The following is a 23173-nucleotide window of genomic DNA, read 5'->3' as shown; positions in this document are numbered from 1 at the left end:
GTGTGTGAGAGAGTGGGCAGATTGAGGTGTCATGTTGTTGGAGGAACACTGTCAACATCTGTAGTTTCTCAACAAGAACATCGCCGGCGGCTGACATTGTTTTGAACGCTGCCCTAATTCTTGGCACACGGAGACGAGCGGAAAGCAAGCTAATGACAGTCGGTCTTTCTCCCATCCGTTAGCATGCGTGGGCTCAGGCCTGTTCAATCTCCCTGCCTGGCCTATTGACAGGTGGATGTGAGTGAAGAGGGCTGCAGAGCCACCTCTAATTCAGACGGTTAATAGGCTTGAGTCTTGAGAGCCTGTCGGTGGTGCAGCCGCGGCAGCAGGGAATGATTCAGCTTTTAACTGACTGGTAAACAATGGCTGGCCAAGACGAAGGAGACGGTTTCACTTCTGACTGATATGGTGTCAGATCAAAGATTGTTTATGAGAAGGATGTTCTGCGGCTGTGGTTCAGACGGATCGGGTTTCACCGTCTCCGACCGGCTAAAGGAATTGTAAAGTGCGTAAGAGGATTGAAATGTTTTTTTTGTTCAAAGGACCATTTCTCCCATTTTCCTAAATCACTTTTGAACTTGATAAAGGACAGAATCTGACGCCTTCAGCCCTCGCTCTTTGAGGTGACGCCAATGACGTGTATAAAATAATGAAAGGAAAAGCTACTGCTGGTGTGAGTCGGGTGCTGCTGTCAGAGAGGAGACCGTAAGAAGAGTGTGAGCTCCATGTTTTCATTAGAACATGCAGAGGAAATGGTTTAGTCAATGGGGGTTAACCTTCATTTACTCTCAGTGAAATTCACTGTCAGTCCAGGTGCAGTAGTTCTCAAACTCAAAGCCCCAATCTTGTGTTTCCTAGCCTGGTCCCAGATCTGTTTTAGCACGACAATGACCATAGGGTTTCACAAGACAGCACAAACGCATCTGAGACCAGGTAGTGTGTGTGTGTGTGTGTGTGTGTGTGTGTGTGTGTGTGTCTACCTGCTCCATCTGATCTCCCAGGTTCCATGTCAGTCACAGGGTTCAGATGGTCACCTCTTCACCCTCTGTGACCCTTGCCCTCTTGTGCCCTGCTCTGATTTCATTCTGGAGGCCAAGTCATCGTTTGCTGAGAAATTGCACTCTGAACCTGTCATAACTTGAGATCCCCTGATTTGGATATTCAATGGATATTGTTTGATTCTCTTAGTCATTGGTTGATCATGTCTATTCAATCTCATTTCTTCACATGAATACCACTATGCATATTTCATACTTTGACGGGACTAAGAATGAAGTCCATTCTTTAAAGGGATATTGGGACAGTCAGGCGTACCAATAGGGCCTGTGTTTATTGAGCGCTTCATTTTGTTCATACCAAAGTCTTTAAAAGTCCAGGTTGTTTGAGGTGTTTTAATTTTTTTGCTTCTGCAGATTTTCCATGAAGCATTTTGTTTGTCAGTATCAAGTCTGAGATATCACAAGATGACAAACGATAATGCTTAAACAAGAGTTTCTGCCTTCCCTCCTCAGAGACAACGGGGGGGAAATCGACTGCCTTTTGGGAAAATGTAGTTTTTGAAATGTAGATTCTAATAGAGTAGTGTCGGAAGTTGTAGTTAACAGAAGATGTGTAAAACTGGCCTGTCTAATGGGATGTGTGCATCCGTACATCTAGTGTTAGTGCTCGGTCACATTTCAAAGGGAAAAATGGGTTCCTAACTGCAGATTCTCCTGGAGGGTTGTAGTTTACCAGCTTGTTTTGTTTAGCGTTGGTTTACATGGTGGAAGGATTTGCTTTAGGATCAGCTGTTCTGTTTTTTGTTGTTGAGTAAAGCACAATCACAGGTTCCATTAGTTGGTCTATTTTTCTGTTGGATTTAGTTTCTTCTGGACAATGTGCAACGCCTTCCTTTTGAAAGCTGCTATTGTTTTTCACTGTGTAAAGGAATCTTTCTAGTCGTTATTTTCTCTCCTTTTCAACTCGATTCTTTCCACTATCCTGTAAATTGACATGTGCGGATCACATGTGACTTATGCAATAAAATGTAGACTGGGTCCCAGCTGCCGAGGGGCGCCCAGAGAGCGGTTGTACAGACAAGCACAATGTGCACATGCTACCATTTTTTTATGCAGAGAAAAAGTGTTTATATATAAGAGTGAATCTTTGTGCTTAAAAAGTTGCTTTTTAAAGTTGTAAAATAAATACATTTTTCTTAATGTTGACGTCCAATGATCTTTCTTCAAATATGCAACCCTGTTCCTGTTTAATACTCTTTAATTGCTTAGAAGATTAATCAATCAAGGTGTATCAAAATGCATCGTCGTTTCGGACGAGACGATTGAGTTTCAATCCGATAGTCTACTTTCATTAACTGATCAGTCCTCTACACAAACCTGAGCAGGGACCTAATGGATGGAGCCCGGGTGAGTTTAAGCACATTGAATTGAAAACTCATTGAGGAACGCTCGACCTGAGCTCAGCAGAGCTCCCCTCTCCTGACATTTATAGACTTCAGCCCTTCTCTCTCTCTCTCTCTCCACAAACCCTAATGATATTACCTTTCCTCCTGACAGCCAGTTTGTCTCCCAGCCCTTTAATTAGGCCTTTCCCAGACTCCAGGCTTTGTCTCTTTATTGGCCCCATTGGCCCTCCCTCCACAGGACCATCCTTCACCTACTCTAGTGCCATTCAGATGGCTCTGATAGCATTAGAGGAGTTCATGGTGCTTTGAGAGTCCAGAGACCCAGGAGAGGAGCACTGCAGCTGGGTTCATTTCACTGTCTGTCTGATCAGATTAGCTCCAGGGTGACCCTACGCTCATTGGGTTTGGGTCCGTGTGAGGCTTTTTGTAGATGGGAGAGGGAGAGGAGGGGGGGGGGGCGTTTCAGTAGAGCAGATTAAAGCAGGGAAGGTAAGAGTTGAGTGAGTGAAAGAGGGAGGTAGAGGGAGAGAAGGGAAGGTAGAGGAAGCCTCGAGGCATCACTTCATTGTGTAAGACAGAGCTTATGAAGTTACAAGTCTTAGAGGTAGCTGGAACTCTCTCATTACATTATTTGATTTTCTTTTTCTAATCTTTGCTTGGTTTATAATCCCCCTCTGACCTATTTTGAACACCGATGCTCATCTAATTCAGAAGCAGAATAAACATTATCGACTGCAGATAGTTTCAGCAATATCTATTTCAGACGATGGAACAGCAGAGATAATCATTAACCTAAGACCATGTGATCATTCCCTGATTGCTGCCGTTGATTTACCAAACCAGCTAATTACAGTGTTTTGCTTGGTGCTTTGTCTCGCGGCTCTCCTCTTATAGGCATTGTACTGAATAATATAGTGCATTATGCCACTAACTGGCAGCTGTGTCAGAGCCGGAGGTGACCTCGGTGGCGAGGCTGCCATAACCGTGCCCCAACCAGAGAGAGGGAGCGACCTGAGCTGCTTACCCACCATTAATTATGAATCCGGTCGGGCAGACTGGGCCAGGGAGTGTCTGTCTGCCAGAGACCCGACCTCGCCAACAGACTCCAGAACACCACAACCAAGCAGACGACCCAATCCAACCTACCTGCTACCGACCTCCAGCCACACTGGCAGCACACACACTAGGACCTACTGTATTGTAATGAATGTGCTGCAAGATGCCACCTAGTTTATGCTGATGTTACACTAAAGCCCTGTTTCCATTGGCGCTTTGAAATTAGGGCCAAATTAGGCCATCACTGGGGGCTCTGTTTTGTCTCCAGAAGAGGAAGGTGTTTAGCCTCAAGTAGATTTCCCTCAACAGTCAATAGTGGTTGTTACGCACCAAGGGCTTCTGTCCACTGCATGTGGTGGAAACCAAATGCTGGGTTCAGGTTGCAACCTACTGGGTTGTGGCCAGAACCATTGGTCTTTGTTTGGGTTGGTCACAGGGGGATTCTTCATTGTAAAAGCTATAGGTGGGTCAGGGCCTCTGGTAGATTTGGTCTATTAAGTCCCATCTGTTGCTATTAGAAGTCGTATCAGAAACTGTAGGAAATATCAATCACTGAGGATTCCCTCTCTATTTCACTACAGTGGAGCTACTGTTGCTATGCATCGTTGGTACAGAAGATATGCAGAAAGATTACTGCTTGTCAGAGGACACAACGAACTCAAAGACTGGATCATGGTGCAAGTTAAAGACGCTAGTAGCAACTGATTTCTTAGTAGCCTGGCGATGTAGGTTGAAAAATACTAACGCCATGTTACCACAGCAATATGTATTTTTATATGGCTTCTGGGGGTGTTCAGGTGATCAACAACGTTGATGTTTTTTATTGGTCATTATAAGCCGTCACTGTAGTTGAATGAACACATTTGACCAAAACAATCCAGACTTACTCAAAACCATGATGCTAATACCGATTATTAGGCATTAGGATTCCCCAACCTGTGTGGTAAGGTAGGCCTCTGAGCTGTTCACCTTGAGGACCTTTCAGAACTCTACCCTGTAATGTTTCCATATGAAAAGACTGACATCTTGTGGTAAAGTGAGATATTGCAGACGTGGCAGTGATCTCGCGTTTTAGTCACCTGTCACATGTATTATAGTAGGGAAGAGGGTTGAACTCTCCTGAAAGACTGTCTGGAATTCAACAAACTACCATTCATTTTTTTTTTTTTATGTTTGATTACTAATTATTTGCATCAAGAATATGACATTTCCATTATGAGGTCAAATAATCTCATAACAGTGATGTTTCTAAAACATCCAGAGATCAGATCAAATCAAATTTATTGGTCTATTGGTCAAATCAAATTTATTGGTGTACGCATGATTTTGATATCACTGTCATTACATCACTACATTGAACTAGACTACATTGAACTAGACTACATTGAACTAGACTACATTGAACTAGGCTACATTGAACTAGGCTACATTGAACTAGGCTACATTGAACTAGGCTACATTGAACTAGGCTACATTGAACTAGGCTACATTGAACTAGGCTACATTGAACTAGGCTACATTAAACTAGGCTACATTAACTAGGCTACATTGAACTAGGCTACATTGAACTAGGCTACATTGAACTAGGCTAACATTGAACTAGGCTACATTGAACTAGGCTACATTGAACTAGGCTACATTGAACTAGGCTACATTGAACTAGGCTACATTGAACTAGGCTACATTGAACTAGGCTACATTGAAGGCTAGGCTACATTGAACTGCCTAATGGTTCCACATGTTTTAACTTTACTGCCTATTGAATCAATCACCAAGTCATCACACATAGCATATTGAATCAATCACCAAGTCATCACAACTAGCATATTGAATCAATCACCAAGTCATCACCTGGTTACAAGTCCCAGTGAAGATGTTTTCTACAATCCCAGACGGCAGATACTCCACACTACCAGGTAACAACAACACAGATACTCCACACTACCAGGTAACAACAACACACTGGTGTCTTGGGAGGAAATACAATGATAAAGAATACCTCAGGGGCTAAATCTGTATAGCTCACAAGAGATTCTTCTGTTTGCACCTCGTTTGTCTTTGTGTTCAGGCCTAATGGGCTTCCAGTTTTGTTTTAAAAGTCATTCAAAGGAATGAATCACCAAGTCATCACACATAGCATATTGAATCAATCACCAAGTCATCACAACTAGCATATTGAATCAATCACCAAGTCATCACAAATAGCATATTGAATCAATCACCAAGTCATCACAAATAGCATATTGAATCAATCACCAAGTCATCACAACTAGCATATTGAATCAATCACCAAGTCATCACAACTAGCATATTGAATCAATCACCAAGTCATCACAACTAGCATATTGAATCAATCACCAAGTCATCACAACTAGCATATTGAATCAATCACCAAGTCATCACACATAGCATATTGAATCAATCACCAAGTCATCACAACTAGCATATTGAATCAATCACCAAGTCATCACAACTAGCATATTGAATCAATCACATCAATATTGAATCAATCACCAAGTCACACAACTAGCATATTGAATCAATCACCAAGTCATCACAACTAGCATATTGAATCAATCACCAAGTCATCACAATCTAGCATATTGAATCAATCACCAAGTCATCACAACTAGCATATTGAATCAATCACCAAGTCATCACATAGCATATTGAATCAATCACCAAGTCATCACAACTAGCATATTGAATCAATCACCAAGTCATCACAACTAGCATATTGAATCAATCACCAAGTCATCACAACTAGCATATTGAATCAATCACCAAGTCATCACAACTAGCATATTGAATCAATCACCAAGTCATCACAACTAGCATATTGAATCAATCACCAAGTCATCACAACTAGCATATTGAATCAATCACCAAGTCATCACAACTAGCATATTGAATCAATCACCAAGTCATCACAACTAGCATATTGAATCAATCACCAAGTCATCACAACTAGCATATTGAATCAATCACAAGTCATCACAACTAGCATATTGAATCAATCACCAAGTCATCAGCATATTGAATCAATCACAATCAATCACCAAGTCATCACAACTAGCATATTGAATCAATCACCAAGTCATCACAAGCATATTGAATCAATATCATCACAATCATATTGAATCAATCACCAAGTCATCACAACTAGCATATTGAATCAATCACATCACAACTATATTGAATCAATATTGCAAATCAATCACCAAGTCATCACAACTAGCATATTGAATCAATCACCAAGTCATCACAACTAGCATATTGAATCAATCACCAAGTCATCACAACTAGCATATTGAATCAATCACCAAGTCATCACAACTAGCATATTGAATCAATCACCAAGTCATCACAAATAGCATATTGAATCAATCACCAAGTCATCACAAGCATATTGAATCAATATTGAATCAATCACCAAGTCATCACAACTAGCATATTGAATCAATCACCAAGTCATCACAACTAGCATATTGAATCAATCACCAAGTCATCACAACTAGCATATTGAATCAATCACCAAGTCATCACAACTAGCATATCAATCAATCAATCATTGAATCAATCACCAAGTCATCACACATAGCATATTGAATCAATCACCAAGTCATCACAACTAGCATATTGAATCAATCACCAAGTCATCACAACTAGCATATTGAATCAATCACCAAGTCATCACAACTAGCATATTGAATCAATCACCAAGTCATCACAACTAGCATATTGAATCAATCACCAAGTCAGCATATTGAATCAATCACCAAGTCATCACAACATATTGAATCAATATCATGAATTGAATCAATCACCAAGTCATCACAACTAGCATATTGAATCAATCACCAAGTCATCACAACTAGCATATTGAATCAATCATCCAAGTCAATCACAAGTCATCACAAGCATATTGAATCAATCACCAAGTCATCACAACTAGCATATTGAATCAATCACCAAGTCATCACAACTAGCATATTGAATCAATCACCAAGTCATCACAACATATTGAATCAATATTGAATAGCAATTGAATCAATCACCAAGTCATCACAACATAGCATATTGAATCAATCACCAAGTATTGAATCAATCACCAAGTCATCACAAATAGCATATTGAATCAATCACCAAGTCATCACCATATTGAATCAATCACACAAATAGCATATTGAATCAATCACCAAGTCATCACAACTAGCATATTGAATCAATCACCAAGTCATCACAACTAGCATATTGAATCAATCACCAAGTCATCACAACTAGCATATTGAATCAATCACCAAGTCATCACAACTAGCATATTGAATCAATCACCAAGTCATCACAACTAGCATATTGAATCAATCACCAAGTCATCACAACATATTGAATCAATATCATGCATATTGAATCAATCACCAAGTCATCACAACTAGCATATTGAATCAATCACCAAGTCATCACAACTAGCATATTGAATCAATCACCAAGTCATCACAACTAGCATATTGAATCAATCACCAAGTCATAGCATATTGAATCAATCACCAAGTCATCACAACTAGCATATTGAATCAATCACCAAGTCATCACAACTAGAATCATATTGAATCAATCAATCACAAGTCATCACAACTATTGAATCATATTGAATCAATCACCAAGTCATCACAAAGCATATTGAGCATATTGAATCAATCACCAAGTCATATTGAATGAATCACCAAGTCATCACAGCATATTGAATCAATCACCAAGTCATCACAAATAGCATATTGAATCAATCACCAAGTCATCACAATTGATAGCATATTGAATCAATCACCATCACAAATAGCATATTGTCATCACAAATAGCATATTGAATGCATCACCAAGTCATCACAAATAGCATATTGAATCAATCACCAAGTCATCACAAATAGCATATTGAATGCAATCACCAAGTCATCACAAATAGCATATTGAATCAATCACCAAGTCATCACAAATAGCATTTGAATTGACATTTATTTGAAAGATGTCACAAATAGCATATTGAATCATGTTTCATGGTGTGAATCAATCAAGAATACATTATTGGTCCTTTACTTTTGTTCAATTTCCAACTCATATTGAATCAATCACCAAGGAATCATGTCATCACAAATAGCATATTGAATCAATCACCAAGTCATCACAAATAGGAATCACATGTCATCTTGAGGTGAACACTGTCATCACAAATAGGAATCAATCACCAAGTCATCACAACTAGCATATTGAATCAATCACCAAGTCATCACAACTAGCATATTGAATGAACCTGTCATCGGGTCTGGGGACATGTCATCACAAATAGCATGAATCTCACCAAGTCTGGGGACATGTCACTTAGGTATTGAACCTGCCGGGTCTGGGGACATGTCACAACTAGGTATTGAACCACCAAGTCATCACAACTAGGAATCTGGGGACATGTCACACAACTAGCATGAACCTGCACGGGTCTGGGGAATCATGTCATCACAACTAGCATATTGAACCTGCCGGGTCTCACAACTAGCATATTGAATCAATCACCAAGTCATCACAACTAGAATCAATCATGTCACTCATCACAACTAGCATATTGAATCAATCACCAAGTCATCACAACTAGCATATTGAATCAATCTGAATCAATCACCAAGTCACTGGAATCAATCACCAAGTCATCAACCTGCAATCGGGTCTGGGGAATCATGTCATCACAACTGGTTGAATCAATCACTGTCATCACAACTAGTCTGGGGACATCACCAAGTCACTGGTTATTGAACCTGCCGGGTCTGGGGACATGTCACTCAACTAGGTATTGAACCTGCCGGGTCTGGGGACATGTCACTCACAACTAGGTATGAACCTGCCGGGTCTGGGGACATGTCACTATTGGCATATTGAATCAATCACCAACCTGCATATTGAATCTGGGGACATGTCACTCTGGTTGGTGAACCTGCCGGGTCTGGGGACATGTCACTATTGAATCAATCAGGTGAAACCTGCATCGGGTCTGGGGACATGTCACTGGTATGGTTAACCTGCCGGGTCTGGGGACATGTCACTCTGGTTGGTGAACCTGCCGGGTCTGGGGACATGTCACTGGTTGGTTAACCTGCTGGGTCTGGGGACATGTCACTGGCATATTGAATCAACCTGCATCGGGTCTGGGGACATGTCACTCTGGGGTTAACCTGCCGGGTCTGGGGACATGTCACTGGTAGGTTCAACCTGCACAACTGGGGACATGTCACTCTGGGCATGAACCTCACCGGGTCTGGGGACATGTCACTGGTATTGAATGAACCTGCCGGGTCTGGGGACATGTCACTCTGGTATTGTGAACCTGCCGGGTCTGGGGACATGTCACTAGCATATTGAATGTTAACCTGACAGGCCTAGGGGACATGTCACTGGTTGGTTAACCTGCCGGGTCTGGGGACATGTCACTGGTTAGCATATTGAACCTGCCGGGTCTGGGGACATGTCACTGGTTGGTTAACCTCCCGGGTCTGGGGAGATATCTGGATAGACCTGAAAATAGCTTTGCAGCAACTCTCCCCATCTAACCTGATAGAGCTTGAGAGAATCTGCAGAGAAGAATGGGATAAACTCCCCAAATACAGCTGTGCCAAGCTTGAGCATCATACCCAAGAAGGCTTGAGGCTGTGATCTATTATTATGAGCCTTCCTCCCATCCACAGCCTCCACTGCACTGACCCTTAACCCCAACCCTCACTTAACCTGACCCTACTCATAACCCTATCAAATTGTTGAGTATCTTCAGATAAAATGTGACATTGATTTGTAATGGTACTGCAGGTAAAAGATCAGGCTCTTCTGTGATCTGTAGGACCATCATGTCTGTGCTGATATAGGCCTAGCCATGTAGTTGTTCCTCAGTTTACACGCTTGGTTAATTTTTACACGTTCTAGTTGCTGAGATTTGAGATTAACTGTCCTCAAGTGAACCAAACCTTAGATCTACAGTAGTTAGCAATGTCCAGTCAAAGCAATACAACATCATTTGTAACTCTATTCCAACAAACAAAAGAAAAATAAAGACAACATTTATTTACACATGACAGAAAATGACTAAGAAAAGGCCACACTTAATGTTCAGACACTGTTTCCACTTACTGGTCTGTAACAGATGAATTATGTTTTCATTCTTTGTGTTGACAGATTTTGAACAACTCTAACAATGGAAGAATGTTGATTTAAGCTTTCAGTCATCTCTGGGTGTGACACTGTTCTGTGGGCAGATCACATGACTCTTTCTAACATGGAAGAATGTTGATTTAAGCTTTCAGTCATCTCTGGGTGTGACACTGTTCTGTGGGCAGATCACATGACTCTTTCTAACATGGAAGAATGTTGATTTAAGCTTTCAGTCATCTCTGGGTGTGACACTGTTCTGTGGGCAGATCACATGACTCTTTCTAACATGGAAGAATGTTGATTTAAGCTTTCAGTCATCTCTGGGTGTGACACTGTTCTGTGGGCAGATCACATGACTCTTTCTAACATGGAAGAATGTTGATTTAAGCTTTCAGTCATCTCTGGGTGTGACACTGTTCTGTGGGCAGATCACATGACTCTTTCTAACATGGAAGAATGTTGATTTAAGCTTTCAGTCATCTCTGGGTGTGACACTGTTCTGTGGGCAGATCACATGACTCTTTCTAACATGGAAGAATGTTGATTTAAGCTTTCAGTCATCTCTGGGTGTGACACTGTTCTGTGGGCAGATCACATGACTCTTTCTAACATGGAAGAATGTTGATTTAAGCTTTCAGTCATCTCTGGGTGTGACACTGTTCTGTGGGCAGATCACATGACTCTTTCTAACATGGAAGAATGTTGATTTAAGCTTTCAGTCATCTCTGGGTGTGACACTGTTCTGTGGGCAGATCACATGCGTACATGCCTCTTTCTAACATGGAAGGAATGAGTGAAAGAGATGTTTCTTTCTGCCACTTACACCCTTCATTCATTGGCAGCCTTTATCTGGTGTGACTGAAACTCAGTTTGCATATTTGGCAGAGTTCAATATAGCCTGGTCCCAGATTTGTTTGTGCTGTTACCCAATGACCATACAGATCTTAATTTGATCTTTTTGTTGCTGAGAATTTTCCTGCCGAGCAGGAAATGCAAACTTGAAGTGTATTTAAGGTTTTAAAAGTATTCTAAAGTTTATCATTTCCACTTTAAAATGTCACTTGATTTGCTCTAATGAAAAATGTATCAACCCCGACAAAAATGTCCATTAATTATAATCCACATAATAATTCACATTTCCTGTTGCTACAGGACTATTTTCCTCCTGTAGCAAACTGACTCAAATTAAGATCCTACATCTGTAGGAGTTGGAAAGACAGCACAAACAGATCTGGGACCAGGCTAAATTCACTGCTAATCTCCAGACATCTTCACTTAGGTGTCTCTTAATGGAAAATGGCCACCCAATGGCCACCCATTCTAAAGTGATTCTTAAGACAATGAATGTCAGTAACAGCTGGTTCCTTGGAGACTGAGGTAGTGCTTGTTTTTGTCACTGTTACCTTGTCGTTGAACCAAGATTCCTCCCTGCGAAACCTTTTTTATAAATGTCTTGTCCAGGTAAAAAAAGATACAATGAATGGCTTAAATAATACCTGTTTTTATTTTGTATTTCTTCCCCATGACTTGCATACACTCTTGTACAGTATCAGAACAGGTACAACCATGTATACAATCAGACAAACAAAAACGAGTTGTCTTGTGTCTTATTTCTTATTGACATGAATCTGATGTGGGACTGCCAGATATTGTGGAAATCATTTGGTCTGCCTTTGATGTTACAGTAGGACCTAAATCTTGTCCTCAATGATGTAGCTAGATATTTCATTTAGCCACTGTGTTCAAGTAGGAGGATTGTAGATTTACAGAATAATGTTATGCATTTCTTTGCTGCATACATAGACAGATCAATATATATTTTTCTGATACTTATTCCATGGATCTAGTTCACGAGTACCAAGCAGACACAAGCGAGGCGAGGCAGGGGTTGAAATCTCTAAACATCACTGTGAAAGCTGCTAAACTCGCTGTACTGCTGTGCTCTTTCCCCTTTGTGATTGTTAGGCTACCGTAATCAGTCATTAACTAATTGTTTTTACTTCAGAGAACAATAGGCCAACTGCTCTCAAAGACAAACTCTGTAACTCATAAACCATTATCTTTCAAAGTATGAACACTTTTGGTAAGACTTCTGTTGCCCTTTTCAAAAGTGTTCTTCCTTGGCAGCTTTTTCGAAGAATGTGAATATTTTTGTATGTCTGTGTGTGAACATGAACTCAGCTGCTCAACACCTTTTTGTCTTAGGGTGAAACTAGATGGGGTGTGCAGAGCCTGACGAGAGGGAGGGAGAGAGAGGAGGAGTGGAACAGGTGTACTGAATGTTCTGGATGGGTGGGGAGTGGGAGGGAGGAACCGACAGAACAACATAGCAACAACCTTATAAAGGAAAAGATGCTCCCTCTCTCTGGCTTCAGTTCATACAGCAAGTGAAGTCAACACCACAGTCCTCTCAGACAACATGCTCAGCCTCATTAAACTGCCCAGAGTCTTCACCATCCACCAAGTCCCAAAAGTAAGTTACTTTACTTCACTACGTTTTAGAATGACAAATCCTACAATATTATTTTCAGAGTCGAGGTTATATTTTATATTTAAGTCCAGTTAATTCAGAAGTTGAACATGTGGACATGGAATTTGAGTCTTGTGTTTATTCTTGACACTTAGCATGTCAAGAATGTATCATTGTGACTCCCCTCAAGAATCCCCTACTTTCACTGGGAAATATGTCAACATCATAACCATTGGGTTTATAGTAAACAGGTTCCTCTCCATATGTATCTAGATATAGCCTACTACTGTGTGGTGAATGAGTGTTGGCCAACTGTGCAGTAACCCTGGGTTTTGTTTTGTTTAGGTGTTCCATGAGGACAGCATCATCTCAGGCTACCGACACCCTCGCAGCTCAGCCACTGACTGCATCCTCAGCCTCTTCCAGCTGACCAATGAAACGCTCAATATCTGGACACACTTCCTGCCCACATGGTATAGCCGAGCGACGCCTGTTACACTTACGGGGTTCCTTGTGAACGCCACATAGGGGCACATGTTTTGGTCACACTTTTTATTTGGATCGTCCCACACAAGATGCTCTGTAGATGGTCATACTATCAACAAACTATCTGTTTAGCAATTGCTTGCTAAATTTGGCTTAGGGTTAGGTTTATTATCATGGTTAGGGTTAGGGTTAGTGGATAGTTATTTCAATCAAACGTATTTATAAAGCCCTTCTTACATCAGCTGATGTCACAAAGTGCTGTACAGAAACATTGACATTTGTTTACAGTTATTGAACATCTACAAACCATCTACTTGGGACTATCTAAATAAAGTGTTACCCAGCACTAACACACCTAATTCAGGGTTGAATGGTTATTAGTTCATTAGTGGAATCAGATGTTTACGTGCTGGGTAAGAACTAAAATGTCCTGTCACAGCAGTGGCATGTGTCCTTAAGACAGAGTTGTACTAAATTCAAAACTTTAACATCCTTCATTGATTAAAACAAATTGAGCTCTTTTCCTTAGATTCTTTATTCAAAAAGTCTTCATCCCCAAAAAACAATGATCCGTATAGTTAAATGTGTGTCAGGTAATCCTGTGAATTTGAGTTAATAGGAGATGGGGGGACTTCTCAAACTATTTAATAACCTATATAACATCTCTTTGAGGATCATTGTAGTATTCAATGCAGACCGAGACGAGAGTAAACAATTGAACTTTTCTCTCATGTTTAGTGTTATCTTTATCATTTGGGTACGAACAATGAACATAATGTCTTTCAATGACAGAAAAGAAGCAACTGCATATTGAAACATGCTCTCTCACTCGCAATTCCCTGGAACAATGTTGCTTTGGATTTGGACTAAACCAGAAAACGTGATTAACAGGTTTTATTGAATAGCAGCTGAACCATATTCCACAGGCTTGAGGCCTTCCACAGGAAGTGGTAGTTGATTAGCAGTGTAGCATGGTGTATGTGACTGCCTACCTGATGACAGTCATTAAGACACTTGCCTCTGCACTGCAAGGATCAAGGACTCCCCTTTCTATTTCTCTCTCCCTCACTCTCCTCTCACAGCTCTCAAATGAGTTGCCACAATTAGTGAACAGCTCAGTGTAGCGATGGGGAAAACCACAAATAAGGTTTATTTGTTAATGAGGTGTGCAGAGACATGGAAACACAGCCTGCTGCCTCTGTAACTACTGTGTACAGGCCAGGGAAAACCTTGTGGTAGATACAGTAACTCACTGTGGTTGACTGAACTGGAGAATACAGTCATCTTACAAAAGACCAAGCTGGTTAAAGGGGATTTTTTTGTATTTTTTTTTTTAAAGCTATCACTGTGCTGTTTAGGCAAACAATCCAAAATAATGATTTCATTTTGAAGAATCATAATTAACTTGCATTCTGATTGAATGCTGAAACAAGTACCACAAAATTGTTAAAGGATTGCTCCCCCGATAAACAATTGGTCCTGAAGGAACGTGTCATCCAGGGCCAAACTAACCCTCTGTGTGTCCTGACAGGTACTTCTTATGGAAGCTGCTGACGGTGGTCCTGAAGGAACGCGTCCTCCAGGGCCAAACTAACCCTCTGTGTGTCCTGACAGGTACTTCTTATGGAAGCTGCTGACGGTGGTCCTGAAGGAATGTGTCATCCAGGGCCAAACTAACCCTCTGTGTGTCCTGACAGGTACTTCTTATGGAAGCTGCTGACGGTGGTCCTGAAGGAACGCGTCCTCCAGGGCCAAACTAACCCTCTGTGTGTCCTGACAGGTACTTCTTATGGAAGCTGCTGACGGTGGTCCTGATGGAACGCGTCCTCCAGGGCCAAACTAACCCTCTGTGTGTCCTGACAGGTACTTCTTATGGAAGCTGCTGACGGTGGTCCTGATGGAACGCGTCCTCCAGGGCCAAACTAACCCTCTGTGTGTCCTGACAGGTACTTCTTATGGAAGCTGCTGACGGTGGTCCTGATGCGAGACGTGTGGAGCGACTCGTTCACATGGCCCCTCCTGGTGTTCCTGATGTCGTGCTGTGTGTACCCGCTGGCCTCTAGCTGTGCCCACACCTTCAGCACCATGTCAACACGCGCACGACACATCTGCTTCTTCTTCGACTACGGAGCTCTGAGTCTCTACAGCCTGGGTGAGTAGACATGTCATAGAAATGGAATTCGCTTCAAAAGAACATTGTTGCCCCTAGCGACATGACTACTATGTTATGCAGGTGTATTCCTAGAGGGAACGGCATTGTATGGATTCTATCTAGTCAATGTATAAAGTTTTGAACCTGCAGGTCTTTTAACTGAGAGTCCTTGTATGATACCCTGATGGAGTTAGAATGGGTAGGAAGCACAGGAGGTTGGTGGCACCTTTATAGGGGAGGATGGGCTCGTGGTAATGGCTGGAGAGGAATCTGTGGAATGGTAAACATCGTTTGATGCCATTCCATTTGCTCCATTCCAGCCATTATTATGAGCTGTCCTCCCCTCAGCAGCCTCCACTGGTAGGAAGGGAATGTAGTCTCATTCAAATGGATGTTCTGTGGTGGGTACACTGGCCAGTCATACTTTTAATGTACAATTTGGAGTGTTGGATTGATCACATTAAACATCTATGCCTGTTTCATTTAATCTAATTCTGTGGTTTCCCCCAATCCCAAATCAACCCCTAGTCGCTTGTTAAAATGCCTCCTTACAGATCTGATGGAAGTGCATGTGTGTAAGATAAATGGCACCAACTGCCTGGCCTACCACAGGCTCTATGACCATATTTGGCCCATCCATTCAATCCTTTTGGATTTAGGAGTGGCTTACAAAAGGTGTCTAGGGGTGGCAGTAGGGGATGATCTGGAACAACGCATAATGGTTTGCATTTATATAGCTCTGCACCCAGTTTTAAAAATCCCTTTGTGTGTAGCAGGTCTTGAACAGGACATCATGTACAGTCAGGGTAACTATACCCTCAAACTAACTCATGTGTAGCACCAACCTGCCATACAAAGGGCGTTATTAGTTATGGAAATGCATCCAGGAATGTGCTTAAGCACATGTACCATGGATACTGAGACCTGGACCAGCCAGTCCTCAGATTGGAACCTACACTTCTTCCAGCATCTGCATGCTGAAGGGTGACAGTGTGTGTTTTGTATACACACGTATGAATGCCTTTCCCACATGAGTTCCCACATGGAGGATCTTAATTTGAGCCAGTTTGCAACAGTAGGAAAGATCCCCTGGAACAGGGTGATCAAATTAAGATCCTCCATCTGTATGTGTGTATATTATACACATCGATATAGTCTATGGTATATACACATAGTTTGCAGTACCTGTGTATGCACACACATGTTTATGTATTTGTGTCTATTCCTGCATGTATGGTTATGCATATTTGATTCCCCTCCAGGCTCTGCCATAACATATTCTGCCTACGTGATTCCTGATAAGTGGGTGAACAATTTGTTCCACCAGTACTATATCCCCATCGCTGTGGTAAACACTGTCATCTGTACCGCCTTAGCCTGCTACTCCAGGTAAGAGAGCTTTCTACTGGAAGGCCACTGTTGTTTGCAGGTTAGTGTTTTTTCTCGTTCTGGAGGCAGCTCTGCAGAGTGGTCACTAGCTGGCACAGCCACAAAGTCATCAAATCTGATTTTAAACCTTAACCCCAACCTTAACCACACTGCTAAACCTAACCTTAAATGAAAACCAAAGAGCAAATGTTTGTTTTCATGAATGTTTACAATATGGCCTATCTAAGGGGAAAATGCTCAGTTCTGCCTCCAGGACAAGACTGGTGACAATAAATGTCAACCTGCCTGTTGTTTAGCAACCACTCAATCGCAGGCATCTCATAGTGCTAATGAGGATATTGTATAATTAGCTCTGGGTTTTAAAGGAATGTGATTGTACAACTTGACTCCTAGCTTTGGGAGTTGTGAATTAATAAGATTACAAAATAACAATGTTCCTCCAACCAGAAACAATCACATTTAGTCTAAATCCTACTGTGTGGACTCATATTTGACATGAAACATTTTAATGTACATTTCATGTAGATTTGATACACACACTGCTGTTATGAATTAATTTGGGGGAATGAAACTGCTCCTTTCAGTTCCTTTCTGTCAAAATATCATCAAATCAAATGTATTTATATATCCCTTCTTACATCAGCTGATATCTCAAAGTGCTGTACAGAAACCCAGCCTAAAACCCCAAACAGCAAGCAATGCAGGTGTAGAAACACGCATGATAGGTGGCAAATTGGACCTGTCTTTTACCTCAGTTTAGCTTCACTGTGTAGCAGCTATTGTGACTTCGCTTGTCATCGCACACTAAGCCTACACATTGTTGTTAAAACGCACACTGACTGGTTTGGCTACCTTTCTTCATAATTATTACTGAGTATTCTCTGCTTGATGGCATTCTCACAATGCTTCTCCCTCCTCTTTTCTGCTAAGGCTTGGTTTACCATATATCCAATATAACCATCACATCATAAAAAGGTAAACATCATGTCATGCGTTTTCTTTTGCTATCTGTCAACTGCTGTGCTACTGCTAACCTAACTCAGTGTGCTACTGCTAACCTAACTCAGTGTGCTACTGCTAACCTAACTCAGTGTGCTACTGCTAACCTAACTCAGTGTGCTACTGCTAACCTAACTCAGTGTGCTACTGCTAACCTACTGCTAACCTAACTCAGTGTGCTACTGCTAACCTAACTCAGTGTGCTACTGCTAACCTAACTCAGTGTGCTACTGCTAACCTAACTCAGTGTGCTACTGCTAACCTAACTCACTGTCTATCACAGGAGGTTGGTGGCACCTTAATTGGGGAGGATGGGCTCATGGTAGTGGCTGGAGCAGAATGGGTGGAATGGTTTCAAATACATCAAATGCATGATTTCCATTTTCACATATGTAGACACTGGTTTGGTGCTGGAGATAATGAATATGAGGTTGAAAAGTGGTGGAGTTGCCCTTGAAATATTAGTGGCACTATGCACCTCCCTTTTCAATTATGTGGGTGTGAGCTAACAAAAAAACATGTAGGCCTCGTCACTCCATAGATAGACTATCAAGTGCAGTTTTATTTGGAAGAGGTGGTAAGGAGAGGGAAGACATGTACAGTAGTTAGCAACAGATCGCGTGTTCTTTATGTGAAGAGGGAGTTGGCTTCATTTACACTGGAATGTGTTTCAAAGCTACAAAAACAGAATCAATTTTGCTAATCTGATCTGACAATGACTCAGCAGTTATATGATTGTGTGAAAGGTAAGGAGAGCAAGTGAGTGAATTTAATTAAAGCCGTGCATTCGGAAAGCATTCAGACCCCTTGACTTTTCCCACATTTGTTACCTTACAGCCTTAAAAAAAAAACGTTTTTGCTATTAGACTAGAAATTGAGCTCGTGTGCATCCTGTTTCCATTGATCCTCCTTGAGATGTTTCCACAACTTGATTGAAGACCGCCTGTGGCAAATTCAATTGATTGGATAAGATGTGGAAAAGCACATGTCTATTAAGGTCCCACAGTTGACAGTGCAGGTCAGAGCAAAAATCAAGCCATGAGGTTGAAGGAATTGTCCGTAGAGCTCCGAGACAGGATGGTGTCGAGGCACAGATCTGGGGAAGGGTACCAAAACATTTCTCCAGCATTGAAGGTCCCCAAGAACACTGGCCTCCATCATTCTTAAACGGAAGAAGTCCACTGGTCTCAATACTCTCCAAATGCACTGTAAGTGATTTGTGACGGGAATATAAAACCAGGAAAATGTCCTGTGTAATATTTAAACAAGATGAGTTCATTCTAGATACAAAAATGCACTGAAAAAGTGTCTATTTGGGAGCAAGTTCATAAAGGCTACAGTTTATTCCCAAATTCAATAACGGGAAATGGGTTTCTAATCATTTTAATAACCTTGCAACAGTAATGCAATATTTTGATCCCTAGATGCTGTTAAGAGCATCTTCTATTCATCTATCCTTAATGCACAGAGATGGGGAACAAAGAGATGGCATACGTTGATTAATTAAAATCCATAATTATTTGCAGTGTATAACGAATGTGCATGGAATTGGCTCATTGTGATGACTGATAAAACAACCATAACTTTTTTTTCCTTCAGATTCTCAGAGTGTAAGAGCCCAAAGTTTGGCAAATTTCTCCGCATTCTAGCTTTCGCATTACCCTACCTGTTCGACAACATTCCTCTCTTCTACAGGGTGAGTCATTACATTTCTCACCCCTCTGTGACAGACTTCTTCTGTGCCTGAGGAAAAGTTAAAGTATAGAACAGTGTTTGTCATATTGAAGTGTACTGTGTCAATGTTTGATTCATGTGATGTTTTTATCGTTTTTAGTCAGATCATGGGACTAGGGATGAAAATGAGCTGAAGCTAGTATTGTCTGATTATTGTACGACTATATCTTTTGAAACCTAGCAAGCTCTGTACACTTTGTTGTCTGGTTAATGGTATAATTATGGTCAAGTCAGTGGAATGCAGGTGTACGTTTAAGTATTTATGAACAGTTCTGAAATTCTGTATGCACAGCTATTGGATCTTAATTTGACCAGTTTCTCACAGCAGTAAAATAATCCTGCAGCAACAGAAATGATGATTATAATTATAGATTATAATTCATGGACATTTTTGTATGGGTTTATACGTTTTATGTTGGGGCAAATCAAGTCTGAAATTTTGAACTGTAAATTAAAAATATTTTTTAAAGCTCAAATACACTACAAGTTGGTGTTTCCTGCTGTATAGGAAATGTCCTGCAACAACCGGGTGATCAAATTAATATCCTACACCTGTACCATGCTATCTTGGTTCAACAGCCATGTGGAGTATGACTGTGATGAAGCCTGTCACGTGACGTGAGGATAATACATTCTACTGTGTTTTGACAGCTCTACTTGTGTGTGGGTGAGGGCTGCACTGACAACGATACCAACGCTCTCCACCACACCCACATCGCCCTGGCCTTCTTGACCGCATTCCTCTTCGCCACACACCTACCAGAGCGCCTGGCCCCCGGCAGCTTCGACTACATAGGTCAGTGCATGTGCATGGTCTATCTGGAAAGGCTGCTTGTTTGATTAATTTCAGAATGATTTGTCACTGTATTGTGCAAGACTTGTGGTAATAGTGGATACTGATCAACACTGGCTTGACATTAGTGGTACGACATATGTAGCATTAAAACAACATAGTATTCTTTATATCACTGCCTCTGGGTCTCACTATGCCTTCCTGTTTCCCCCTTATGCTGTGGAGGCCGGTTCCTCTGTTGCTGGCCAGTTACAGTTCTCCTCATTGAGTTCCGCTTCGTACCTCTCCTGTACCAATACTACTGTAGGTATTTAACCACAGTCCTTTTGCACCCTCTGCAGGTCACAGCCACCAACTGTTCCATGTGTTCGGCATAATCGGCACTCATTTCCAGATGGAGGCCATTGAGCAGGACATGGTGACGCGACGCCCGTGGCTCCTCACGTACTCTCTGCCCATCACCTTCACCAACACACTGGGGGCGGCACTGCTGAGTGTAACCCTCAGCCTTGGCATCATCTTCCTCTTTAGTCTGCCTCTGCTCTGGTCAGCCACCCGGGGGAGAACACACTGAGAAGACACAGTCACATCCAATAGCCAAGGGCTGCCAGTACCACTAGCACTAGCCACATGCTAATGACAATGTATATGGGATGTAGGAACTGGATGGTTCAGTTGGTGGAGCATGGTGCCTGTAATGCCAGGATTGTGGATTTGATTCACAGGGCCACCCACAAGAAAAATGTATACAAACATGAATGTAAGTCACTTTGGATAAGAGCGTCTGCTAAATGGCATATATTTGTATTCTATTACTATGATTAAACTGGACACTGTGGTGGGGTGGGCTTGGGAGAAGAGGTGAACAACTGAAGTGAACCACTATGGCTTCTTGGTGTTGGACAGAGGTGAAGTCCTGACAAGATACAATGTGGAAGGAGCAATGAACTGTTCTTCACATTGTCAACACGGATGAATAAACTGGTAGCTGAACAAGAGCTCCATATATACTGCAATGAGGGACAGACAGAGTTAGTGGTATCTTTGGTAGTATTACATTGACTATAGGACAAGTACACAGTACTAAACACGTAGGCCTTGCTTTTGTTCGCTGATTTACCAACGCTACTGAGGAGCAGGAAGAGACTGAAGCAGTTGGAAGTCAAGCTGTATATGAAGAATCAATCCACTGAGGAGCAGGAAGAGACTGGAGCAGTTGGAAGTCAAGCTGTATATGAAGAATCAATCCACTGAATGTTACATGAAGATGAATTTTCAATATTCCTTCAATTTAGTTTTTCTTTTTAAACACTATTTTTATACTAAATATATTTATCACTTGATCATTTTTATACACAAACAATGGATATGTACCACAAACACATCAACAATTTTAGGACCACAGTCTGTAGCCTAAGGGCTGTTAAGTAGAGGGTTTTGGTAGTAAATTGTAAACTAAAATCAGCACTGAAGGATACAGTAACTTATTAATGAAGTGTACAGTATGTATGATGGTCAGCTACTAAAGTGAAGCTGCCTTTTAGAGATAAAATTATACATGTCAGATCTTTCCTGTAAACCTGTTAAGTACAGTATTATTTAAAGCATCACCAAGACATCATAGTTCTCCGTTACACATTAAACGTTTTCTTTGGCTCCTGTAAATCTTGTCTCATTTAAGTTCATATATTTTGAAATGTTATTTATTGTGAATTCTCATAAATAAAAGGTGTCTGTGTATTACCTTGAAATAAACTAGGGAGTAAAAACATCCTGTGAATGCAACACATGAACTAGGCCTACAGCAAACTCCAAACACTGTTTTCTCATTGTAGTACATTTGAAGAAGAGCTCACTTTGTTTTTCTTATTTCATTAATCACATGTCGGCTAGAGGATCACTTTGGATTTTATCATAGGCGCACAATATTCTTGAAAAAGACATTGTACACAATATTGTTTTTTATTGAATGATTATTGAAGATATGGTTAGTTTTATTCCCAACATATAATGCATTTGTGTGCAGCACACACTCAGCTGATCCTATATGTTCGGTCAGGAAAGATAAGAAGGTACTTTTGGGCGACACAAATGTAGGGGCGGGGCTTCCTTCGCATAATGATTAAGCTGTCTGCGTTTCTATTGGCGCAAAACCACCAACACTTACGTGACGTCACACGAGAGGGAATTTTCAAAAACTGAAGAAGCTCATCGAACTTAAGGGGAAAGATAAACAAAGGCAACATTAAAAATGCAAAGACCTGCGTAAGTACAATACTATTATGTAACGTTTTCATTCGTAAGGAGTTTAATAACGATAGCGAACAAGGTAGACAGCAGTTAGCATTTTAGCCTTCTAGCTAACTAAACCGGCAGATAACCTACATTGATAACTAACTAGCCACAATGGCGTGATATCTAAGTATCATGTCGAATGTAATGTTCGACAGTTTAGCAAGCTACTCCATAATGCATGGACGTTAGCCAACACAATAAATTGAGACGCCA

At 41.2% G+C, this 23173-nt stretch overlaps 1 protein-coding gene across 2 annotated transcripts; it reads left to right on the top strand.

The window, feature by feature from the left end:
• The first annotated feature begins 12962 nt into the window (after positions 1-12962).
• LOC112249392 (membrane progestin receptor gamma-B) lies at positions 12963-22405 on the top strand. 2 transcript variants are annotated; one of them, XM_042316889.1, is made up of 8 exons: positions 12963-13115; positions 13458-13585; positions 15545-15750; positions 17013-17139; positions 18070-18114; positions 19738-19834; positions 20524-20668; positions 21007-22405. In XM_042316889.1, exons 1-8 carry the CDS (start codon positions 13062-13064, stop codon positions 21237-21239), a joined length of 1035 nt encoding a protein of 344 aa, XP_042172823.1. In that variant the 5' UTR covers positions 12963-13061; the 3' UTR covers positions 21240-22405. The 2 variants fall into 2 exon arrangements, with proteins under 2 accessions (XP_042172823.1, XP_042172824.1); XM_042316890.1 differs by lacking the exon at positions 18070-18114.
• Positions 22406-23173: the final 768 nt, after the last annotated feature.

This window comes from Oncorhynchus tshawytscha, unplaced genomic scaffold (assembly GCF_018296145.1).
Source record: "Oncorhynchus tshawytscha isolate Ot180627B unplaced genomic scaffold, Otsh_v2.0 Un_contig_13882_pilon_pilon, whole genome shotgun sequence".
Lineage (NCBI taxonomy): Eukaryota > Metazoa > Chordata > Actinopteri > Salmoniformes > Salmonidae > Oncorhynchus > Oncorhynchus tshawytscha.
The sequence above is the reverse complement of the archived record's forward strand: the minus strand, read 5'-3'. Positions and strand labels throughout refer to the sequence as shown.

Coding starts and splice junctions, on each gene's coding strand:
- LOC112249392 (XM_042316889.1), top strand. CDS start 13,062: ATGCTCAGCCTCATTAAACTGCCCAGAGTCTTCACCATCCACCAAGTC. Junction 13,116..13,457: donor CCATCCACCAAGTCCCAAAA/GTAAGTTACTTT, acceptor TGTTTTGTTTAG/GTGTTCCATGAGGACAGCAT. Junction 13,586..15,544: donor ACACACTTCCTGCCCACATG/GTATAGCCGAGC, acceptor GTGTCCTGACAG/GTACTTCTTATGGAAGCTGC.